General features: G+C 43.5%; 3 protein-coding genes across 5 annotated transcripts; all 3 read right to left on the minus strand.

Moving 5' to 3' along the window:
• Window positions 1–702: 702 nt before the first annotated feature.
• On the minus strand, window positions 703–12,241 carry trip10a (thyroid hormone receptor interactor 10a). Of its 2 annotated transcripts, XM_049745500.2 has the most exons (15): window positions 11,885–12,241; window positions 8,059–8,174; window positions 7,478–7,534; window positions 7,171–7,318; window positions 6,607–6,669; window positions 6,350–6,454; window positions 6,143–6,271; window positions 5,865–6,011; window positions 5,608–5,796; window positions 4,099–4,263; window positions 2,792–2,901; window positions 2,548–2,680; window positions 2,077–2,165; window positions 1,857–1,993; window positions 703–1,724 (listed from the first exon to the last, which is right to left on the minus strand). In XM_049745500.2, the coding sequence occupies exons 1-15, from the start codon at window positions 11,906–11,908 to the stop codon at window positions 1,573–1,575; spliced, it is 1,764 nt and encodes a 587-aa protein (XP_049601457.1). In that variant the 5' UTR covers window positions 11,909–12,241; the 3' UTR covers window positions 703–1,572. The 2 variants fall into 2 exon arrangements, with proteins under 2 accessions (XP_049601457.1, XP_049601458.1); XM_049745501.2 differs by lacking the exon at window positions 4,099–4,263 and having other exon boundaries at window positions 11,885–12,239.
• A 374-nt stretch (window positions 12,242–12,615) lies between these two features.
• icam1 (intercellular adhesion molecule 1) lies at window positions 12,616–14,962 on the minus strand. Of its 2 annotated transcripts, XM_049745603.2 has the most exons (5): window positions 14,792–14,960; window positions 14,409–14,615; window positions 13,948–14,175; window positions 13,579–13,875; window positions 12,616–13,418 (listed from the first exon to the last, which is right to left on the minus strand). In XM_049745603.2, the coding sequence occupies exons 1-5, from the start codon at window positions 14,838–14,840 to the stop codon at window positions 13,231–13,233; spliced, it is 969 nt and encodes a 322-aa protein (XP_049601560.1). In that variant the 5' UTR covers window positions 14,841–14,960; the 3' UTR covers window positions 12,616–13,230. The 2 variants fall into 2 exon arrangements, 1 of the variants encoding a protein (XP_049601560.1); XR_011088367.1 differs by lacking the exon at window positions 14,409–14,615 and having other exon boundaries at window positions 14,792–14,962.
• Window positions 14,963–15,319: 357 nt separating this feature from the next.
• angptl6 (angiopoietin-like 6) lies at window positions 15,320–18,544 on the minus strand. The gene is made up of 7 exons (XM_049745532.2): window positions 18,321–18,544; window positions 17,249–17,707; window positions 16,977–17,114; window positions 16,716–16,908; window positions 16,201–16,394; window positions 15,792–16,062; window positions 15,320–15,720 (listed from the first exon to the last, which is right to left on the minus strand). The coding sequence occupies exons 2-7, from the start codon at window positions 17,705–17,707 to the stop codon at window positions 15,536–15,538; spliced, it is 1,440 nt and encodes a 479-aa protein (XP_049601489.1). The 5' UTR covers window positions 18,321–18,544; the 3' UTR covers window positions 15,320–15,535.
• Window positions 18,545–18,601: the final 57 nt, after the last annotated feature.

Here is an 18,601-nt window from a genome sequence, read left to right on the forward strand (position 1 = left end):
GAAACTACGTAGAAAAAAGTATTGGCTATAAAACACAATTTTAGTCTTTATATTGTTTGGTTGAGGCAGATAATTGCATCATAGAAAGGTCCCCTTCATATTGACTGACACGTTAATCACTTGTAATGCATTTTTGGCGATGGATAATAAAAAAAGTGTACGCTGTTGCCCTTTATCGTTTTTTTCCCCTGAGTCTTTGTGTGCGATAAATGTTCCGACCCGGTGGAGAGCTCCCATTCGATTTCCGATCATTAACTTCTGGATGTTCATGGTATAGTGATTATTCATCAGCGAGGATATTTGAATCTTTTTAGAATTTATACACTCAAGAGAAATATTGTTTTAAGTGTTTCAGTTTGGAATTAGACACATTTTGGGAGATAAATTTCAAAAGCAATTTGAAAAACAAAATGCATATGACCTGTTTGAAATAAACACGCGAAAAACGGTGAAAGCTACTGTAAGTCTTAATGTGGAAAGATACAACAGTGCCATCTAGCGGTCGATATGTTTCAAGCGTTCTCTACTATGACTATGGACAAATTATTTCCGTACAGCACAGCATAAATTTTAAATGAATAAAACCAGCAAAAACAATAAACAGCTTCCAGAAAAGCTATAATACATAATACTTAACAGGTTTTAAAACATACAAATGTGAAAATTAAATTAGAATGTAAGAGTATGAACCACACATTTAACTTTAAAATGTGCTCCAGATTTATTTAGTTCTGAACCAGGAAAATAACTTTAATGCAAAAGTGGTGAATATGGACATGTGTAACAATAGCGTTGATGATTCTTAGCTGAAAGGCACCAAAGACAAATGTTTCCTCCGAAACGTAGCTTAGAACAAACTTAAAAGTGTATAAAGACAATTAAGAGCAACGCACTACAAATAATTAGCGTCTTTCACTTCTCTATCACACTGTAAAAATCTTAATTTCAAAGGTTAAATAAGACAATAGTGGTCTTGTTGTGACTCTAAAGTATATCTTACATAAATACAATAGTCACTACTTTTGCAACTTCTGCTCCCTTTTGTGACTACATTCTCCGCTGCGTGTGCAAGAACTTGAAAAAAACTACTAAATTCAAAGCGGAACATTAAAAAAAAAAAAAAAAAGGACATAAAACATTTGTAATAAATTACATGTAGTAGAAAACACAGCAAAGGGAAACCACTGTGTCTTTTTAGCTTGGACGATGCTCTGCGATTGTCTGCTGTCAACCAAAAATGAAAACGCACCGAGACAATCGAGGTCCGAAACTTGACTCGAAGCAAATGCGTCACCGTGTGTTGATGTAAAGTGATGCCGAGAACTCATCCGAAAACGTTTTTCCTAACTGGGATAACAAGAAGAGCAAACCATGTGGAACACACGTTGTTAGCACCGTGCTTTTACCGATTTGGGACAACATTTGCATGAGCCCCGCCCCCTCCCCTCCCCTACATCGTGATAGCGCTTATGGTCCTGCCCATAAGCGCTTTACAATCTTCACGATGGCTCCCTTAACTGTTTATCTTTTTTTTTCAAGGGAGTCCAATCTTGTTGCTTTCGCCTGCGTGCGTCATTTATGGAGCGAGATGGAGACGTAGGATGTCGGGATGTAGCCTTCGTCCCCGTTGCTCCTACGGACGCGAGTCCAGCCGTCGCCTTTGTCTTCCTCGACCACGGCCAGCACTTCTCCTTCCTGCATGGCGATGGTGCCTTCGCTGGCGCCTGCGACACAGACACAACCTTGATGATGAACATTTCGAAATATCGCTCCCAAGGGTAAAGATAATCAGATTGCTAACATTTTTGTTATTTATTTGTAGCAAGGGGGATGTAGTAATAAAGCTAGCGACATACCGGGAAAGTTATACATGGCTGTACAGTTCCCGATGGGCGCCGCCAATTCCTCATCCTCAAAGTCATCATCAAACTCAGCATAGATGGCGTGGGAGGAGGCGTCGGGCGTGCCACCATCGGAGTGTGCTCCATCCAGGCTGGATAGAACGCACGCACACACACATGGGTGTGTAGGCAATCTCAATGGGTCAAACACTGGTGCGTGGAAAATGCAAATCACCTAAGCGGTTCGTGAGTGTCGCTGTTGTTGAAGGAGTGAGATTTGTATCGTGGTGTGTCTCCTCGACCGCCTGCATCAGCCAGCCATGTCTGGAAAAGCATCGCCATGGCATTTAATAGCATTAAATAATAGCATATAAATACAAATCATAAAAAATAATAATTATAATAATAAAAATATAAATAGCATGTCCATTTGGACAGCTCACATTTAACACTTTTGTCTTGTTAAGTGTTGATTTGCAATTTAGAATTACCACCAAAAAGCCAAGCGGTGCGATTAAGCTCCTGTGGGTGAACTTAATTCCGACAAGGTAATACCTTGTACCTGCTCCCGTCAAACTAAAAGGCCTAATTGCCTCTCTCAGTAGGCTGCTACAAATACTTCATGTTCAGATTAATAATTCAGAATATGGCCCATCTACCTATTACAGGGCAAAATAAATAAGACGAGCCCTGACGTCGGCATTACCTCATACTTGTTTTGCTCCTGCCTGAGGCGTTCTATATTCAGATTTGTATGGTTGATTTGGGGTAAGAGGCTGCCGGCGTCTCCCAGATCAGGATTTTTCTCATAAACACCCTTCATCTTTTCCAGGGCCTCACTGACAGCCAGACAGAGAGAGAGTTTGATAAGTTTCACTCACTCACGCAATGCCATTAAGACGATGTCCACTAGGGGGAGCCCTAATGGAGATGAACGGACGGGTGCAGACCTTTGATCGATTTCCTTCTGCAACCTTCGGATAATTTCCTCCAGTTTCTCCTGCAACCTCTTCCTGCGCTGCTCCGGAGGGAGGTGCGTGAAGTCCTCCGTGACCGCCGGCTGCAAAAAAGGTCACAGGATGTCAACGTTAACGCTGCGGAGCATACAGAAAAGAAACAAGCACACACACACACACACACACAGTCAGGAAAAAACACCAAGGCGGCTCTCACGTTTGGAGATCAGATTACTTTCCAAAACAAAAGGTTAATCTGGGCACAGTTGGTCACGCTGGATGAGGGAATGTTAGGGGCACACTGAAAACTGGATTTTTAAAAAAGAAGCGATATTACAAGAATATTTTGAATGAAAAAAAAAAACATATTGGGTATTTTAAAATGTATATAAATATGGATTTTTTTATATAATATTTTACTTTATTCTCATGAAGTGTTAATCTAGTATTTGAATTTATTTTCATTTGAAATCAACATATTTCATTGTCATGTTCCATAATGAGACGAACCTTCAACTTGCCGCTTTTGTTATCTACTTAAGAATAATAAGGTCACATTGATTAAATACAAACTTTAAAAAGTCAGAGAATCATGAAAATTAAAACATAAAAACAAGAGCTATTACGACCTCTTGACAAAAATATGTGAATACAGCCATGATTAGAATCCAACTGACATTCACCCGCTGAAATTCTCTCGTACATTATTTTCATTTAATTGCTTTTTTTATCCATATTCCTGCGGCACTACAACCGATTTATTTCTCCTTGTAATCAGTGTGGCCCGAACACTCTTTTCTCATGTTCCCTAGTGCCGAAGAAGTCCAATTTTCTCATAGCGTGACCAATTGCGTGTCCTCTCCTCCACCAACAAGTGACCACCTTTTCAATGCAAAAAAAATAAATAAAATCATGTCAACTGCTGTGGGACAAGTTGTTGAGCAACTGAGTCAGATTTGTTTGCTCTTTTTTTTTTTCCTTTTTATTATCATAACCAAATGAGCATTTGCATTGGGAAGGTGTCCGCTTTATGAGTCACCCGCTTTTGCAAACCAGCGCGTGCCATATTACCGAAATCCTCTCTGGTGTGAACTTCTAAAAAGAGAAGGAAGCAAAATATATTTTTGGAACACATGCTTAGTGTTGTTAAAAAGAAGCCTGTGCAATGGTGTCTTATGCAAACGTGATGTGAGGAACATTCCATAAACTGTACAGCAAACACACACAGCAAGAAAATACAATAAGACAAAAGTAGTGCTTAGGTGGAGCGACATAGGCTGTGCAGGCCCCAACCGACTCACCGATCTCCTGAGTGTGCGGAAGGACGAGATTCTGGGTTTGACTGTCTTATTGATCTCCTTCAAACAGTACGACAGGGGGTCCCGGCCAAACTTGGGGGAAGGGGGTCCGTTAACGGGCGAGGGGGCGGGAGGGGTGGAGAAAGGTGGGAGCGTGGAAGGGGAGAGCTGGTCAGGAAATAGGGATGGGGGGGGGGGGGGGACAGCAGGAAGCAGGCGGGTCGATGTACAGCAGGGGTGGGGACGGGGGAGGGGGGGACAAAAAGACAAAACAAGATGACAAGAGAAAGAAAAAGACACCGTCAACACCTTGAAGCCCAATACAAAGCAAGAAGACAACATTGAGCCCTGGCAACATGGCAGCAAACAAACACACACCAGCGAGCGAGCGAGCGAGCGAGCAAACAAGCGAGGTTTATGAGCTCAGAGAAATAAAAACCCAGCAATACAGGAGAAGTGGTGCTTTCATTGCCAGACCCAGAAAGTCCCTTCAAGTGAGCTTGCTCTTCATCTGGCTTCGGGCCTAATTAGGAGAGCATGACTGATGACACGTAGCAACACACACACACACACACATGCATGGCCGAGCGCAGCCTGGGGAGACATGCTGAGCGGAGAGAGGCGTTGAACAAGCAAACAAGAAATACAGAGGGGGTCATTTAGTGCTGTGAATAGAAGGGAGGGGGGGGGGCGTGGGTGATGGAGGGGGGGTGATTACTCATGTGACTTGGAAGAGCGAGCGATTTCACGTGACCGATGCGGATTGATAATTATAAAAAATCCCTCTACCGTGACGTCGTTCCACTCCAGTGCTGTAGGTGGCAGTATTGCGTAGGTGAGCAGGAAGAGTTTCGCGCAAGCGGCGAATGTTTTTTTTTTTTTTTTTTTCCCCCCCACGTCGTCGCTACGAACTAACAGCTTCTCCACTTGCCAGCGCCACTTGACCCCCGAGTCCCGTTTTACTGACCCGGCAAATAACATTGCGGCTTGTCCTCACAATGCTTGCGATTGTAGCGCCAAGGATAATGGAAGCAGTGTGTTTTGCGGATGCCTGCCGAGGAAAAATTCAATGTTGTCCCCGGCTCTGAAAGCACAAGCGCAGCACAACGCTTGACTGCCGCTTGACCTGTGTGTAGGTGGGGGGGGGGGGTCTTGAAGAGGGGAGGGGGGGGCTCAATCATGCAAACAGGTGGGATCTAGAAACACTATGGGGTGCAAAAGGGCATTATGATTTCAAAAATTGCATGCTGTGGAGGTTTAGAACGGGAGCGAGGTCCGTCCCGGCTTGGCCCGCCATGCAAGGAGCCGCCCGCTAGTTGACTGCTGCGCTACTGCATTATAGTTGCATCCCACTAATTATGAATATCGTAGAAACCTTCATTTATTTCTGTAGTTCGATTCAAATAGTCTTTGATTTACTGTACTGAAATAAATGTAAAGTTTCGCTTGATATTCAACTTGATATAATCAAATATTGGTAAATGTGCGCTTGGATGACATGCAAAATCCTACCTTGGACTTTTTGCTGAAAATCCAAAAGTTTTTGCTTCGGTTTTTAACCGTATGGTCAATGGAGCCTTTGGGCGTTCCCACGCTGCCGTCTGACGACGTCCTATTCATGCCTTGACTGAAGTCCTCAAATTCTACGTCGCCGGGCCGATCAAAGCCCGACTTGTTCTGCTCGATGACCACCATGGTGTCCTGAGTGGCGAGCGCCATCTGACTTTTACTTTTCTGCACTTGTTCAAAGTCGGTCGAAAGTGACTCACGTGTTTCTCGTTGACGTTGGTGCCGGCTTTGGTGATGCCATCCAGGCATTTGCCGATGATGGGCATCACCTGCTTCTCTATATCCGAGTACAAGATGTAGCCTTGCGCCAACTTTCGCATCCGCCGCTCGTCCAATTCTTGCATTTTCTGGTTCATGCAAACAACAATTTTGAAAATGATATTCATATTTTGTATATTGATTCAACGTGGATGACGCTACTGCCACTGGCGGAGCTAGAGGGTGGCTTGCAGGGGAAATTGCCTCCCCAATAACTTACATTAAAAATGACCGGCATGTCGGTGAAATAGAACTGCTTCTGCTCCTTGTTGAAATTTTGAAGTTGAGCGGCGTAGTCGTTCTTGCATTCCTCTGCGACGTGCGCTCTCATGTTAGCTTGTTGCTTAGCCTTCCGAGAACACGCAGGAAGAAGACACATCATAAGTGCCATGACTCAAGACAATTCAACTCCTCTAACTGTTTTCACCTTTTCCACATCCGCTTTAGTGGCGTTATTGTCCTGATCAGTCTTCTCGGCGTTCTGCGCTGCTCGCTCTGCTTCCCGCCATTCCCGCTCAAAACGCTTTTTACTCTGGAAAGTGAAGAACCCAGTTTAATAAAATAAAATAAAATAATAAAGATTTGACTATATGGCAACCAATGAGTTTAGAATGTACGGACTGGATGAAATCTGTCATGAACTTTTACTTTTTCAATGCCGTGTCAATACGAGACCACACTTACGCTTTCTAGCTGCTTGTTGGTGCTCTCCAACGCCTGCTGGGCCTTCTTGGCCTCCATCAGATACTGCAGACATTTGTAAAAATAGAGTCAGCGAAAGGGGAAGGAAGGGTGGGGGCTGAGTGGGGGGGGGGTTCATGTGACAACCGGGGAGGGGGGGGCAGCCGTGTGTAAGTGCGGGAGTGAATAGTGACAATCCGATGGGGAGAAAAAAAAAAATGGAAAGAACAAATGCCAGCGTGTCGGCCAGAGACGTCTTGTCTGCTTTCAGTCTGATAATCCGTCGAGACGGAGCCAAGGAATGACTCCTCGCCGAGAGACGCCACATCACTGCACATCCACTTCAATGAACGTTCGTAATATCCACATGACCGTGACGCACGTCAACCGCCCCTTTATATCGACTCAAATATTGGAACACACCTACAGGAAGTTAACTTTCTCGAAAAAAGTATTTGAATCGGTTCTTCCACATAGCTCTCATCCAAGTATGATTTGATGGAAAAGTGGCGTATCTTAATACTTTCTCCCACAAATCTATTTAATTGCGTCAAATTGACTACTGACCGACTTTCGCTCCAGCTTGAGCTCCTGCAGGTACTTAGTGAGGTCGGCGCAAATGTTCATCAGCATATTCTCGGCCACCACCTCCCTCTGGCCCGCGTAGTCGTTCGTCTCGTTCAAGACTTCCATGAACGACTGGTAGCTGGTGAGCCTAAAGGGCGTGGCGGAGGAAAAGATCAAACAGACGGCGATGAGGATTTCAGAAAACGCACTCGGAGGGAAGTCGTGATAAGAGATTTGTCGGTTAAAGCCGTTAGCGCCCTGTGAAAAATTAGCTTGGGAGTGTCATTTTTATTTTACTTTAGCTCACCTGACATCTGGCTCATCCTTGCCGATCCGTTTTAGATTAAACTTCTTGGACAGATTCCTGAAATAAGACAAAAAACGATTCAAAAATAATGCCACGACATACACAATGTGGACAAAAGTATTGGGACACCTTCAATGCAACCTCCCATTCCAGACTGAATCCTACAAAAAGCAATCTTTAATCCAACGTGTGTGTGTCCCAATACTTCTGCACATTTATATATTTATCATGTTTTGCAATGGGGATGCAATATAAGGAAGTTTGGGTGAATGAAAGTAAAAGTCGAATGACATCACATGAGGAAACTCATCGACTTGTCAACCACAGTATGGAATTTATAAATAAATTCAAAAAAATGCCGGTCCTCTTCCTCATTTCACTCTTCCTCTGACCACATCCTGTGTGTCATGTGCTCGTCTGCTCCCACTTCCTCAGCGCATGCTCAGCGAGTGGGAGCAGTGGGACTGCAGCTGGAGAATGAGGCCAGTGTGTTCCGATAGAGTCATGGGACTAGACAAACATGCCATAAACAGCTCACACACACTTCGAAAGAGATGATCCAAGAGAAGGACAAGGCCCACCTCAACTGCTTGGCATAGTTCTGCTCAATCTCCGTCCTCTCCTTCACAAATTTCACATACTTCTCCACCAGCTCCAACCCGGAGTGCGTGTGCTTCTCGATGACGTCACATCGGTCCTTAAAAAAAAAAAAAAAAAAATCTTTAAAATAGAACACAAGGGAGTGATTAGGGAAAGGAGACGCTCGCTGCAGGATGTGATTCATGTTGAGTTAATGTTGCTCTGGCTGGAATGCTGTCAAGAATCTTGCTTCATGTTACGCTGCAGACATTCCAAGCACATGTAGCAGAGTTAAAGTTAAAACACGGATAAAAAAGTTTGTCCGCATCAGCTGCTTGTCCAATATTCCATTCACAAATGGAGCGAAATGTCACTGGTGCAATTCGAAGTTCACGCCTAAATGACAAGCCATGACGAATTGGGGGGAAAGGAAACCACAGAACACCGGCAAAGATAAAGGAACCGGCAAATCAAGCCGCAGACTCACTTGAGCACTTCCTCATGCCCAGTTCAACACCGGCATTCCATAAGTGAGAATCGTAGTTGTTTATCGAGAAAGGAGCCATATTTGGTCGCAAGGAAACGCGACACGGACGCCTCAAAGAAGCACAAGAACACCATGTGAATGGATGCTGGAATCAAATTGGTCGAAAAGTATCATGGTTACCGAAGCAAAAACAAAAGTGGGACATGGAAAAATTTCAGGAGGTTATAATTATGAATTTTGAGACATAACCCAAAAGTATCACCGGGTTCGAAATTACTGAGCCAGTCCAAATTTCTAAATCCGTTTCTGTTCCAAACCAAGAGAGATTATTATGACCAGATCAGCCGTGTAATGATTTAAGGAAAAAAACATGACCACTTGATTTGCTAAAGCAGCATGAAACAAAGTTAGCTTCATGTCGCTAGCTTGGGCTAGCCATGACATTGAAACACGGAATGTTGGCGAGTAACAAGGGCATTATTATGTTCGATAATACACATATGTTAACAATAATTTTATTTTGAAGACACACAAAGAATCTAAAAAGCCCACACAAGCAAAAGCTTATTTGTGTCTCCAAAAATATCTTCCATATTGTGTTCCTATTATGATAATGATGCCTGCAAGCACTTGCTATGATACGACGCATGACGACGGCAAATTGACGACAAATGTAGCGTAAAATAAGACTGCGTTTCATGTCAGCGGCAAACCTCGACATTCTCTGCCGGGTGGAATTTGATTTCCATCATAAAAGGCTACGCTCAGGCAACTCTGTCAAGAGCGAGTGACGATGATCGTCTCTCACGGGAGATTCCCGGGATTTATTTCTGACGAGTGATAGTATTGAGGAGAAGGTGGGAGGGAGAGGGGGTGGAAAACTGAAGAGGGGAACCCGGACAAGTCCTTGTCCGCCCTTCCGGAGGCGACATTTGGGCTAATTACAGAACAGAGTAAAAGGTTAAAGACTGTGGCCTAAAACAAAAGGTCATCCAACTAACGTTTGTTCACCCGCCCAACTGAGTACGGTGAAGAATAGCAAAAAAATTCAAATTAAAAAGAAGGTCAGTTGTGTGGATGAGTCCTACTGAGCAATTTTAGTCTTAGCTGACCAATCGGCCTGAGGCTACGAGCATGAAACATCAACATGTGATGCTATTCATTCACGGTCCGAGTAATTATGTCGTCTGGAACATTTTCAGACAGCAAGGCCGCATCATTGTGTGTCACAGTTTTATGAGATTATTATTTTTAGAAATGCCGCAAGGATTTGGGTTTTCGAGGCCAACATGTCTGCCATTTCTCATTTATATATTCCCCATAGATGAGTTCATTCACAGAGAGGTGACTTGCAACACCTGAACAGCTCATGACTATCTGTATCCATAACTGTTAGCGCTTGCTATCAGGTTAGCACGAGCCGCCGCACTGGTCTTGAACACCACGTACCTTTAAATAGCAGTGGGATTAAAGTGTGATCAGATGCCAGACAAGTGACTCTTGAGGTAAACATTCATGAAACCAGCAACTGGTTCATTTCCTAGTTATTCTTCAAAACCATTTACCTTGCAGCAAATCATGTAGTGGATTCATTATTAGTTTCAATTATGTTGATATAAATATATTTTTAATTCATTACTACTTAATGTGACACACAATGCAAAACGAAAACAGCACAGACAGGCTAACAATAAGCATAATTTGTCACAGTGTGATAACTCTTTAGCAACACATTTGAATAGTGAAGCAACATATGTCGACAAACAATATAACATTACTCACAGGCATATATTTTTTTTAATCCATTCCAAAGAAAGGCAAACACTGCTATTATGGTATCTTAAGGAGTCCGAATTTAGGGCCATTAGCTTAAAGCTAAACCAAAATGCGAGCTAATGAATAGCATCAATAATCACAGTGTTATAACCTTTTAACCAGTGAGCAATGGACGCCCGATTCCACACTGGGGTAAAGGAACTAACTTATAACTTAGAATTGATAGAAGAAACAAATGTATAGAGAGAATCTTTGGGTGGGGGCAACACAAATAAGCATGTGGATCAGCAAATACCTAAATGAGCTAAAGAACCTGCTCTTCACACTGCCGCTACCGCCGTCCAATCAAAGTAGGGCAAAACTAATTAGGCTGTTGCACAAGCACGCCGAACAGAAAAAAGGGACGGGAAACGTGGCCCGAGGGGGAAAGGCTGTAATGAGGCTGCAGCATTTCTCTCTTCAATTCTGCCTGTCAAGGAAAATGGCTCCGTGACGTCACGTTACTATACCGTCTTACTGGTGTCTCGTTCTCACGAGCTGCTACGAGCTGCAACGAGATGCAACGGCCTGATGCTAACAGAACGAATTATCTGACCGCCAGTAAAAAGAATGTACTTTGCGGAATAAGTGTGGAAAAACTGCACACAAGAAAATGTGGCAACATAGCACTCAGTGCCTATTAAGTGCTTAGAGGGCATATGCGTCTCAATTTTAGGCCATGTGAGCAATGACGAGAAATGGAAACAGGGCCTTCATATGTTGAACCAATGGTATCAGTGTCGTACTGATAAGCTGAGAGAGGAGTCAGCTTTACTTTTCTGAATAGATTTTTAAATACGCATACTTTGTTTATTTGTTTATACAGCGTCTAGATAAAAAAACTGTCAGAGGAAACACTTCGACTCTATTGAGAACATTCCAGTACACAATTGCAGTTGTCTAGTCACCTTTAGAAGCAATTGTTTTGCGTTGAACAGTTGTTCGCACATAACCACAATTATTATTGAGCTATTGTCCCCATTTTCTGCCAATGTTTACGCCTGAATGACAATGATTACATCATACGGTAAAAGTGCACACGCGTGTGATTTACAATACAAGGTTGTTTTCAAATCAAAATAACACCGAGCATGTGGTGTCATCTCTATGGAAGCCAAGTGTCAACAAGGAAATACCACACAATTCCCTGTGCTTGCAACGTATCCCTGCGGGACACCTTGAAGGTGCATGCACGGAATTGCTTTTAAGTGCAAAACATTTGAAAGGGGTGACGCGACCACCTTGATGAGCTCTGCAAGTGATGTTCGGACATTAAATTAGGTACAACCTGCACGACCTTCTCCGTCCAAAATAGATCAAATGCATCTCGTGTACCTAATAAAATGACCCGCAATTGTGTGTGTGTCATCGTGCAAACGTGGACTTCAATTTGCAAAACTCGCTGTGTCCAAAACGGCGGTGACCATGAACGCACCATGTCGGGGAATCAAAAGAAGCTAATTAAATCACACGTAAAAGCTAGCAAGAGTCGTCCTGGCCGCGTTGCTTATTCGGCAGCGACTCACCCAAAGCTCCGTGCCCCAGTCCATGTTCAGCCCGCTGGCCAAGCCCTCTCGACCGCCCCGAATACAAAGAACTTCTCCAAAGTTCTCAGAGTATAATCCCCCGAAAGGCGGGCGGAGGAAGACTTTCTGGCCGATCGTCGCCCTTTCTGCAGCGTCGCTCGCTTCCTTCAACAAGTCATGTAAACCGGTAACATAATTGGCTAATTAAAGCCGTCTGACAGCCGTTAGTCTAGTTTGTCCAAATATTTTTCATAGCGCAGAAAAAAAGGATAACTAAACTGGGTTTCATATCCGCGTCACTCCCAAATCCTTCAGTCCTTAAAGGGCCAGCGCAAGCAAGTTTGACTGCGAGGCCACGTCCCGCCTGCATTGGCGTGCGCGTCCTCGAACGTGCTGTGCGTTGACGCGCACGTCGGTTATCACGTGACACTCGGCTCGTACACGTGCAGGGCACCACATTAGGGACACTTGTTGTAAGGGAATGGTTTTTTTTTTGTTTGTTTTTTTCCTCATCTGATTTTATTCTCAACGTGCTTTCGTGTCAATTGTATCTACCACGTTTGAAGGCGTTGTAGCAACGGCAGTTTCTTTAACCTGATTGGCTTCAAAGCAAATCTGGCCCCTATGACGTCAGCCTTATTTTGTCCTCTGATTTGTTGGTCAAAGCAACACACATTGGTAGTCATTATGCTTTTTTTTTTTTTTTTTTTTTACATGGGAATGTACAGCAGTGATTTCCTCCCAAACTTTATTTGGCCAAGGCACACATTTTATATTAGAAAATTCACTTACAAAATGTCAGAAAAAGTAAGTACTATAGGAAAATAATGAAGATCAAGTGTAAATTTATTCACAAATCTACTTGCTAATAGATTCCTAGGAAGTCATGAATTATTCTGTTGCATAAATGGATACACACATCTATTGTACCTTCTAGCATTTGAGAACATTGTGCCTGCCTCTCATGAAACGTGTATGGAAACCGTAATTTGGTCAAATGGTCCAGTTCAAAAGACAGTAATCAAATATTGATACAATAATAAAATAAAATGAAGTGGTACATTCAATAGAATACAACCAGAGTTTACAGTATTAAAGTGGAGGTTGATGTTCTAGAATAATCTATCCAAAACAAAATATTAAATATGATCTTAAACATATATATTTTATAGAGTTTTTTTTAAAAAAACCTGTAAGAGATTGTTGTTCAAACGATGTTGTGCATTTTCCAAGTTTACTGAATAATATCCAGCTCGCCCTGTCCCACCCCTCCTGCAATCCTCAGCACACTGAGCTCAAAAGTTAAATCGAGCCACATTATTGAGTAAATCGACGGTCTGAATCATCTATGTTGCAAGCCTGTTCTGTTCCAACCCAATATTGTCACTTTGGACCGTAAAACTGTGCAAACCTCTTCTCTTCCTGCTGATACAGATAAAGATCAGGGCGAGGACTGCAAACAATGTCAACACACAAATTATAATGACTGGCACAAGGACTGGTCTGCTGTCGGGGACTGGACTGCTGTCAGGGGCTGCAAGAGAAACAAAAGTGGAGGCTCAACATTTCACCCTGCTATCGGGAAAATATGCGTAGACTCGCACACCCCATTCCAGAGAGCTTTGCGTAATAATGCTCAAGAGAAGAAGCAGAAGAGTGATGGCATTGCATCCGAAAAGATTGAGCATGCTTACATTCACTTGTGAGCTTAATGGAAGCTTCCCGCTGGGTGACTTTTTCGTCCAGCATGTACTCAGCCTGGCAAGTGTACGTTGATTCTCTTTTCATCCTGATGACCAAGGGAAATGAGATCTTCCACTGGGTCACTGAAGAGTTCCGAATGTTTATGATTCTGCCGCCTTCCAGCCATCTGATGGTCAGGTATTGCATACGCCTCAACATGGTAATGCCACAAATAAGAGTGTGAAACCTGTCCTCCAACATGGCAGCAGAATCGGGCTTGACATATACCCACACATTAACTGGAGTATCTGCAAATTGAATGAAATGTTATTTCTATCACATTTTTTAAAAATCATATTGTGTCGATCCACTATACTCACTGTAAAATGTAATGGGAGGCAGAACATAACATGCCTCACGGGAGAAGTAACATTCTTCTTTTGCGCCCCACTCGTTCAGAGTCCCATTGGCAACAGTATACAGTTTTTTCACGTCACGGCCTCTGTGTGTTTCGCTCCAAAGCTCGTCCCAAACAAGAGTAATGTTCTCGTAGCAGGGTTTGGATATTGTGGCAGCAAAGTTAAAGTACGAATGCGCTAGAGGACAAACTGACATCGAGGGAAAAACAGCGAGCGAGGTGTTAATTAAAGAGAACAGAATTAGGCTGTCATTCTTTAGTGAAACACTAGAGAGCGCTCACGCATAACTTTTAGAATGACTCAATTAAAAGAGCTGTGACCCCAATATTTTGGTCCATGCAATTTAAGTTATACGTTCACCTGGCAGCAGTTAAAATAATAATAATAATCATAATAATAAAAATAATAATAATGATAATAACCTTGTGGCAGTTCCACTTCCGTGGAAGGGACTCTTAGCACTGTGATCAAGAAAGACATCTTCCTGTCAAAATGGAAATTGAGGGCAAAACAGTTGTGGACTGATTGAGTAGACGGCATATCCCTAATGTCAATCATCTCAGTCAGTATGGGATAAATTTCACAGGAGAGTTGCATCTCGGTAACTTGTTCCCATAGATCTGGATCAGCTGGAGAAGCAAAGGTCAACTTTATGCATGGGCGCATAACATTTAACAGGATACATTGAAACACAAAACAAAACAAATGATGTTTGTCAGGGAAATCTTGGAGCATGTCTTCAAACATTTTACCCTAAAGTGCTGTTTTTAGAGAGAATGTCCTCAACGTCACTGTTAAAACTCACCATATAATGCAGCCCATAGGAGGACGGCCACCAACATCTGAAGCGCCATCCTTCCAGAAATAAATGAAGAGACTCTTGATAGTTTATATGATGGCGATCTTCAGGACTATTAGGTGAAGCTCCCCAGCGAGTCTCCTTATAACACCTCGTCTAGCTTCAATTGCACAAGCTTGCGAGTAAGGCGTCAACCCCCTCTTTCACAAGAAACCGTAAATTTGGTTGAAAAAAAGCAGGTTGTGAAGCAATCGGCGATGATTTAGGGAATCTTTTAAAAAATAAAATCATCAATTTTGAGGGTGGGGTCATTTAGATTTATATGGTAGGAAATATGACAACTGAAAATATGAGGCAAAGTCATGACACTAAGCAGCAAAAATTAAAAAAAAAAGGAGGAGGCCGATTGCACAATGGCGTATGTATCATAAAAATCAAGAATAATATGAAGTAGAAAATATAATAGAACATAAACCATTAGCATTTATTGAGGTGATGAGAAAATGGGACAATAGTCTGAAAATAATGTATCCATTTTTTCCAGGTGACTGAACAAATTGGATTTATTAGGTCATTTGATTTATTGCGTTCTACACGATTGAACTCATGAAAAAAATATATCACACGGCGGGAGTTACGGCAGTAACTCAATAAGCGAATGTCAGTGGAGGACCTTGAAAGCAGCAAAAAGGGGAAGGGCGATCTCGTCACCGAGCAAGCACACACTCCCACGAGTGTGATGCAAAGAAATTACACGGGCTTGAGCATCATGAGGACCCGCTTGAGCGAGTAGGAGCCGCCGTGGAACTCGGCCCAATAGACGCCATCCTGGTAGCGGCTGCGGTAGTGACCGCCCCGATACCAAACGCCATTGAGGTTGGAGTGGGCGCACATGTGGTACCACCAGCCTCCTTTCTGGTAGTGGGCGCAGTTACCTGCCGACAAAACCCCGAGAAAGTAATAAAGCCTCAAATCCGCGTAGGTGAGCGACGTAAACAAAGCGAACCTGTATAGGCGTCTTTATCCCGATCCAGAGTGGTGAAGGCCTTGTTGTTGTGCCACGAGAGCGAATCGCCGGCGTTGCCCCGATACTGACCCAAGCGCAGTCTGTACCAGTCGCTCTCCGGTTCCAGCCGGAAGCTGTCGTACTCGGCGAACGCTTGCCGGCCCTGCCAGTCTTCCAGAACCACACGCAGCTTGTATTTGGCTTGCTTGGTAAGCCAGTAGAGATGTTCCAGGCCCAGCCAGTACTCTCCGTCCAGGTTCCCGAAGCCATGCTGTAATACATCAGAGGATCCATATTGAAATATAGTGACATCATCAAACGGAAAATAAACTGGATTGGCTGCCACAGAAATCCAAAATAAATGCCAGTTAAAACAGATCTTTGACGTCTATGAACGGTTTAATATTACCTTGTACTGCTCCCAATTCCTGAAAAAGTTGACGGAGCCGTCCTGCCGTCTCTGGATGACCGTCCAGCCTCCATGAGCATGATTCTGTTCACACCAAGCCTGGAGGAGCCGGTTGGCGCTCTGCAAGCGCAGAAGGTAGATGCCGCTGGTGGTCTCGCCGGATTCCAGCGCATGTTTGCAGTCCCGCCATGGCCCTGAGTCACAGCAAACAACGATATTTGTTTTCATTGTCGGAATTCACTTTTTTCATGTAAAGTGGAGAAGAAACAAGAAGTTCGGTATGGGGGGAATGCCTCCCACACGAGGCTATTTAACTTAGTAATTTCAAACATTCTGATAAGCTTTGCACGCTGCCATTGACATTGTTTTGGCATTCCCCAGAGAGATAAGACTCTCCCCCGAGGAGGTCACCGACCCCGACGGCATTTGAGCACTGAAATCTATCACGGTGGGCAGACAAAGGAATTAAAAACGGAATTAAACCAGACTTATGAATCATATGCGGTTTTGCATACCTGGACTCTTGGTGACAGGGAAGTTAATGACAGGCTGGACTGTTGAAGGACTGACAGTGGTGCTGGAAATCAGAAGTGCCTCCAAAGGGTTGTCTTGCTGCAGACCACTTTGGTCCCTTTGAAGATCATTGCTGATTTCAGAACTGTCATTAAGCAGCACACCGGAGCGGCTTTTTGGAGAGTCCGTCGGCATCTGCAGCGGTCACAATGTTGCAATTATTAGAGAAGATAGAAGGGTTGGGTTGAAAATCACGTTCTTACCGGGTCGGACTGAGAGTTGTCCTTACACTGGCATTGCCTCTCCAAACGGGTAATTAATTGGCTTTGGGAGGTCAACATGGATGTAAGCACTCCGTATTTTTTCTCCAGTTCCCTGAAGTTGCTGGACACCTGCAGTGCCTGATGGGAGACCACCATCCACATTAGATCAAACTTTTCATGCTAGGACCAGGAAGTAACCTCACAATTGCCTTTTATATTTAAAAATATTTAAATTTGTAATTTCCACATTCATATTTTATCGTGTTACTCACATGAGTTGTCGCATTAAGCAGGATGCTCTCCGCCCTGCGTTGCTCCATGGCCTGGTCCTTCTTGTGGATGACCTCGTGCAGAAGCTGGCTGTAGAGCTGAGCGATGCGGGCGTTCATGCCGCTGCTCTCCTTACGCAGGATTCTCATCTCGGTGATGAAGCTGCCCTCCTGCTCCAGCAATGTCTGCAGGTTCTCCAGCTGCTCCTGCTGCCGTTTCAGTTCTGCCCGTAAGGCCACCACCTCTGATTGGTTGGCGGCCTTCGTGTCTAAGCACAAGGCTCCGGATAGCTTCTGCTGCGGGACGATGAACGTATAGGAGCAACGGCCCGCTTTGACATCCGAGGAACTCGGTGAATGACTCCCTGTGGCGTCTCTAATGGATCTCAGGCCATTGACCTGGAGCAAGTCCAGACTTAATGGCAAGAGGATAATCAGTCCTATTAATGTTGCGTGCTCCATCTTTGAAGGACAAAAAGAGAAGATGATAAGAGTCTTTTTAGTTGCGTTTATATTTAATACAAAGTAGCGAAATGTGGCCTTGTTCTGTTTCAATATTTAATAGACTCCACTGCACATATTCCGCCTAGCAACAAGCAATTGTGTCGATTTACAAGGCCAAATTTTTTTAAGGGTTTTAAACACTTTCCCGTGCCTTGTGCTGACCACATGTCTCCTTGCAAAGTGGCAACAAACAAGAGTGGCAGAGATTTACTGACTAAGGCATCCAAAATCAACACACACCTCCATGTTGCAGTCAGCTGGATACTTTGTCACGGTCAACATCGTAAATGCACAATGTTGACAAACCCTTTAGACAAAAAGTCCACTTTCAAGGAGTTTGCAAGTGAATTCTGAGATTTATTTTTGAGAGGAAACTATTTTAATATCAGCGTACGCATACATCTATAAGAGTGTAGTTTAAAATATGTCTTTAAATCATGTTGAATGAAGATGATTTAATAAAAACAATATATTTACCATATCATAGAAATCAATATTCATCATAAGTTCCAAATCAAAGCGCATTATGAATACTATACCTTCATTCATTGCTGTGTAATTAAAAACTTACTCTGGTCGTTGGTTCTTTAGGATCCAAACAGTCCTTCTGAAAACTGCCTGATGTTCTCCGTGAATTAGGAAAATATGATCCAGGGGCAAATGTGGAGGGATGGGGCGATGGAGAAGAATGACACCCTGCAACTCGTCCTGCAGCCCCTTGTTTGTGTGCAGAGGTCACGGCCTGTGCAGGATGTTGAATGAAGGGAGAAGGCTAATTACAAAGTATGTATGCCTGCCAAGAGACACCTCCTCCCAGCTGCTTGCTTACTGGAGGAGTTTTGGGATGAGTCT

Source organism: Syngnathus scovelli, chromosome 16, assembly GCF_024217435.2.
Source record: "Syngnathus scovelli strain Florida chromosome 16, RoL_Ssco_1.2, whole genome shotgun sequence".
Taxonomy (NCBI): Eukaryota; Metazoa; Chordata; class Actinopteri; order Syngnathiformes; family Syngnathidae; genus Syngnathus; species Syngnathus scovelli.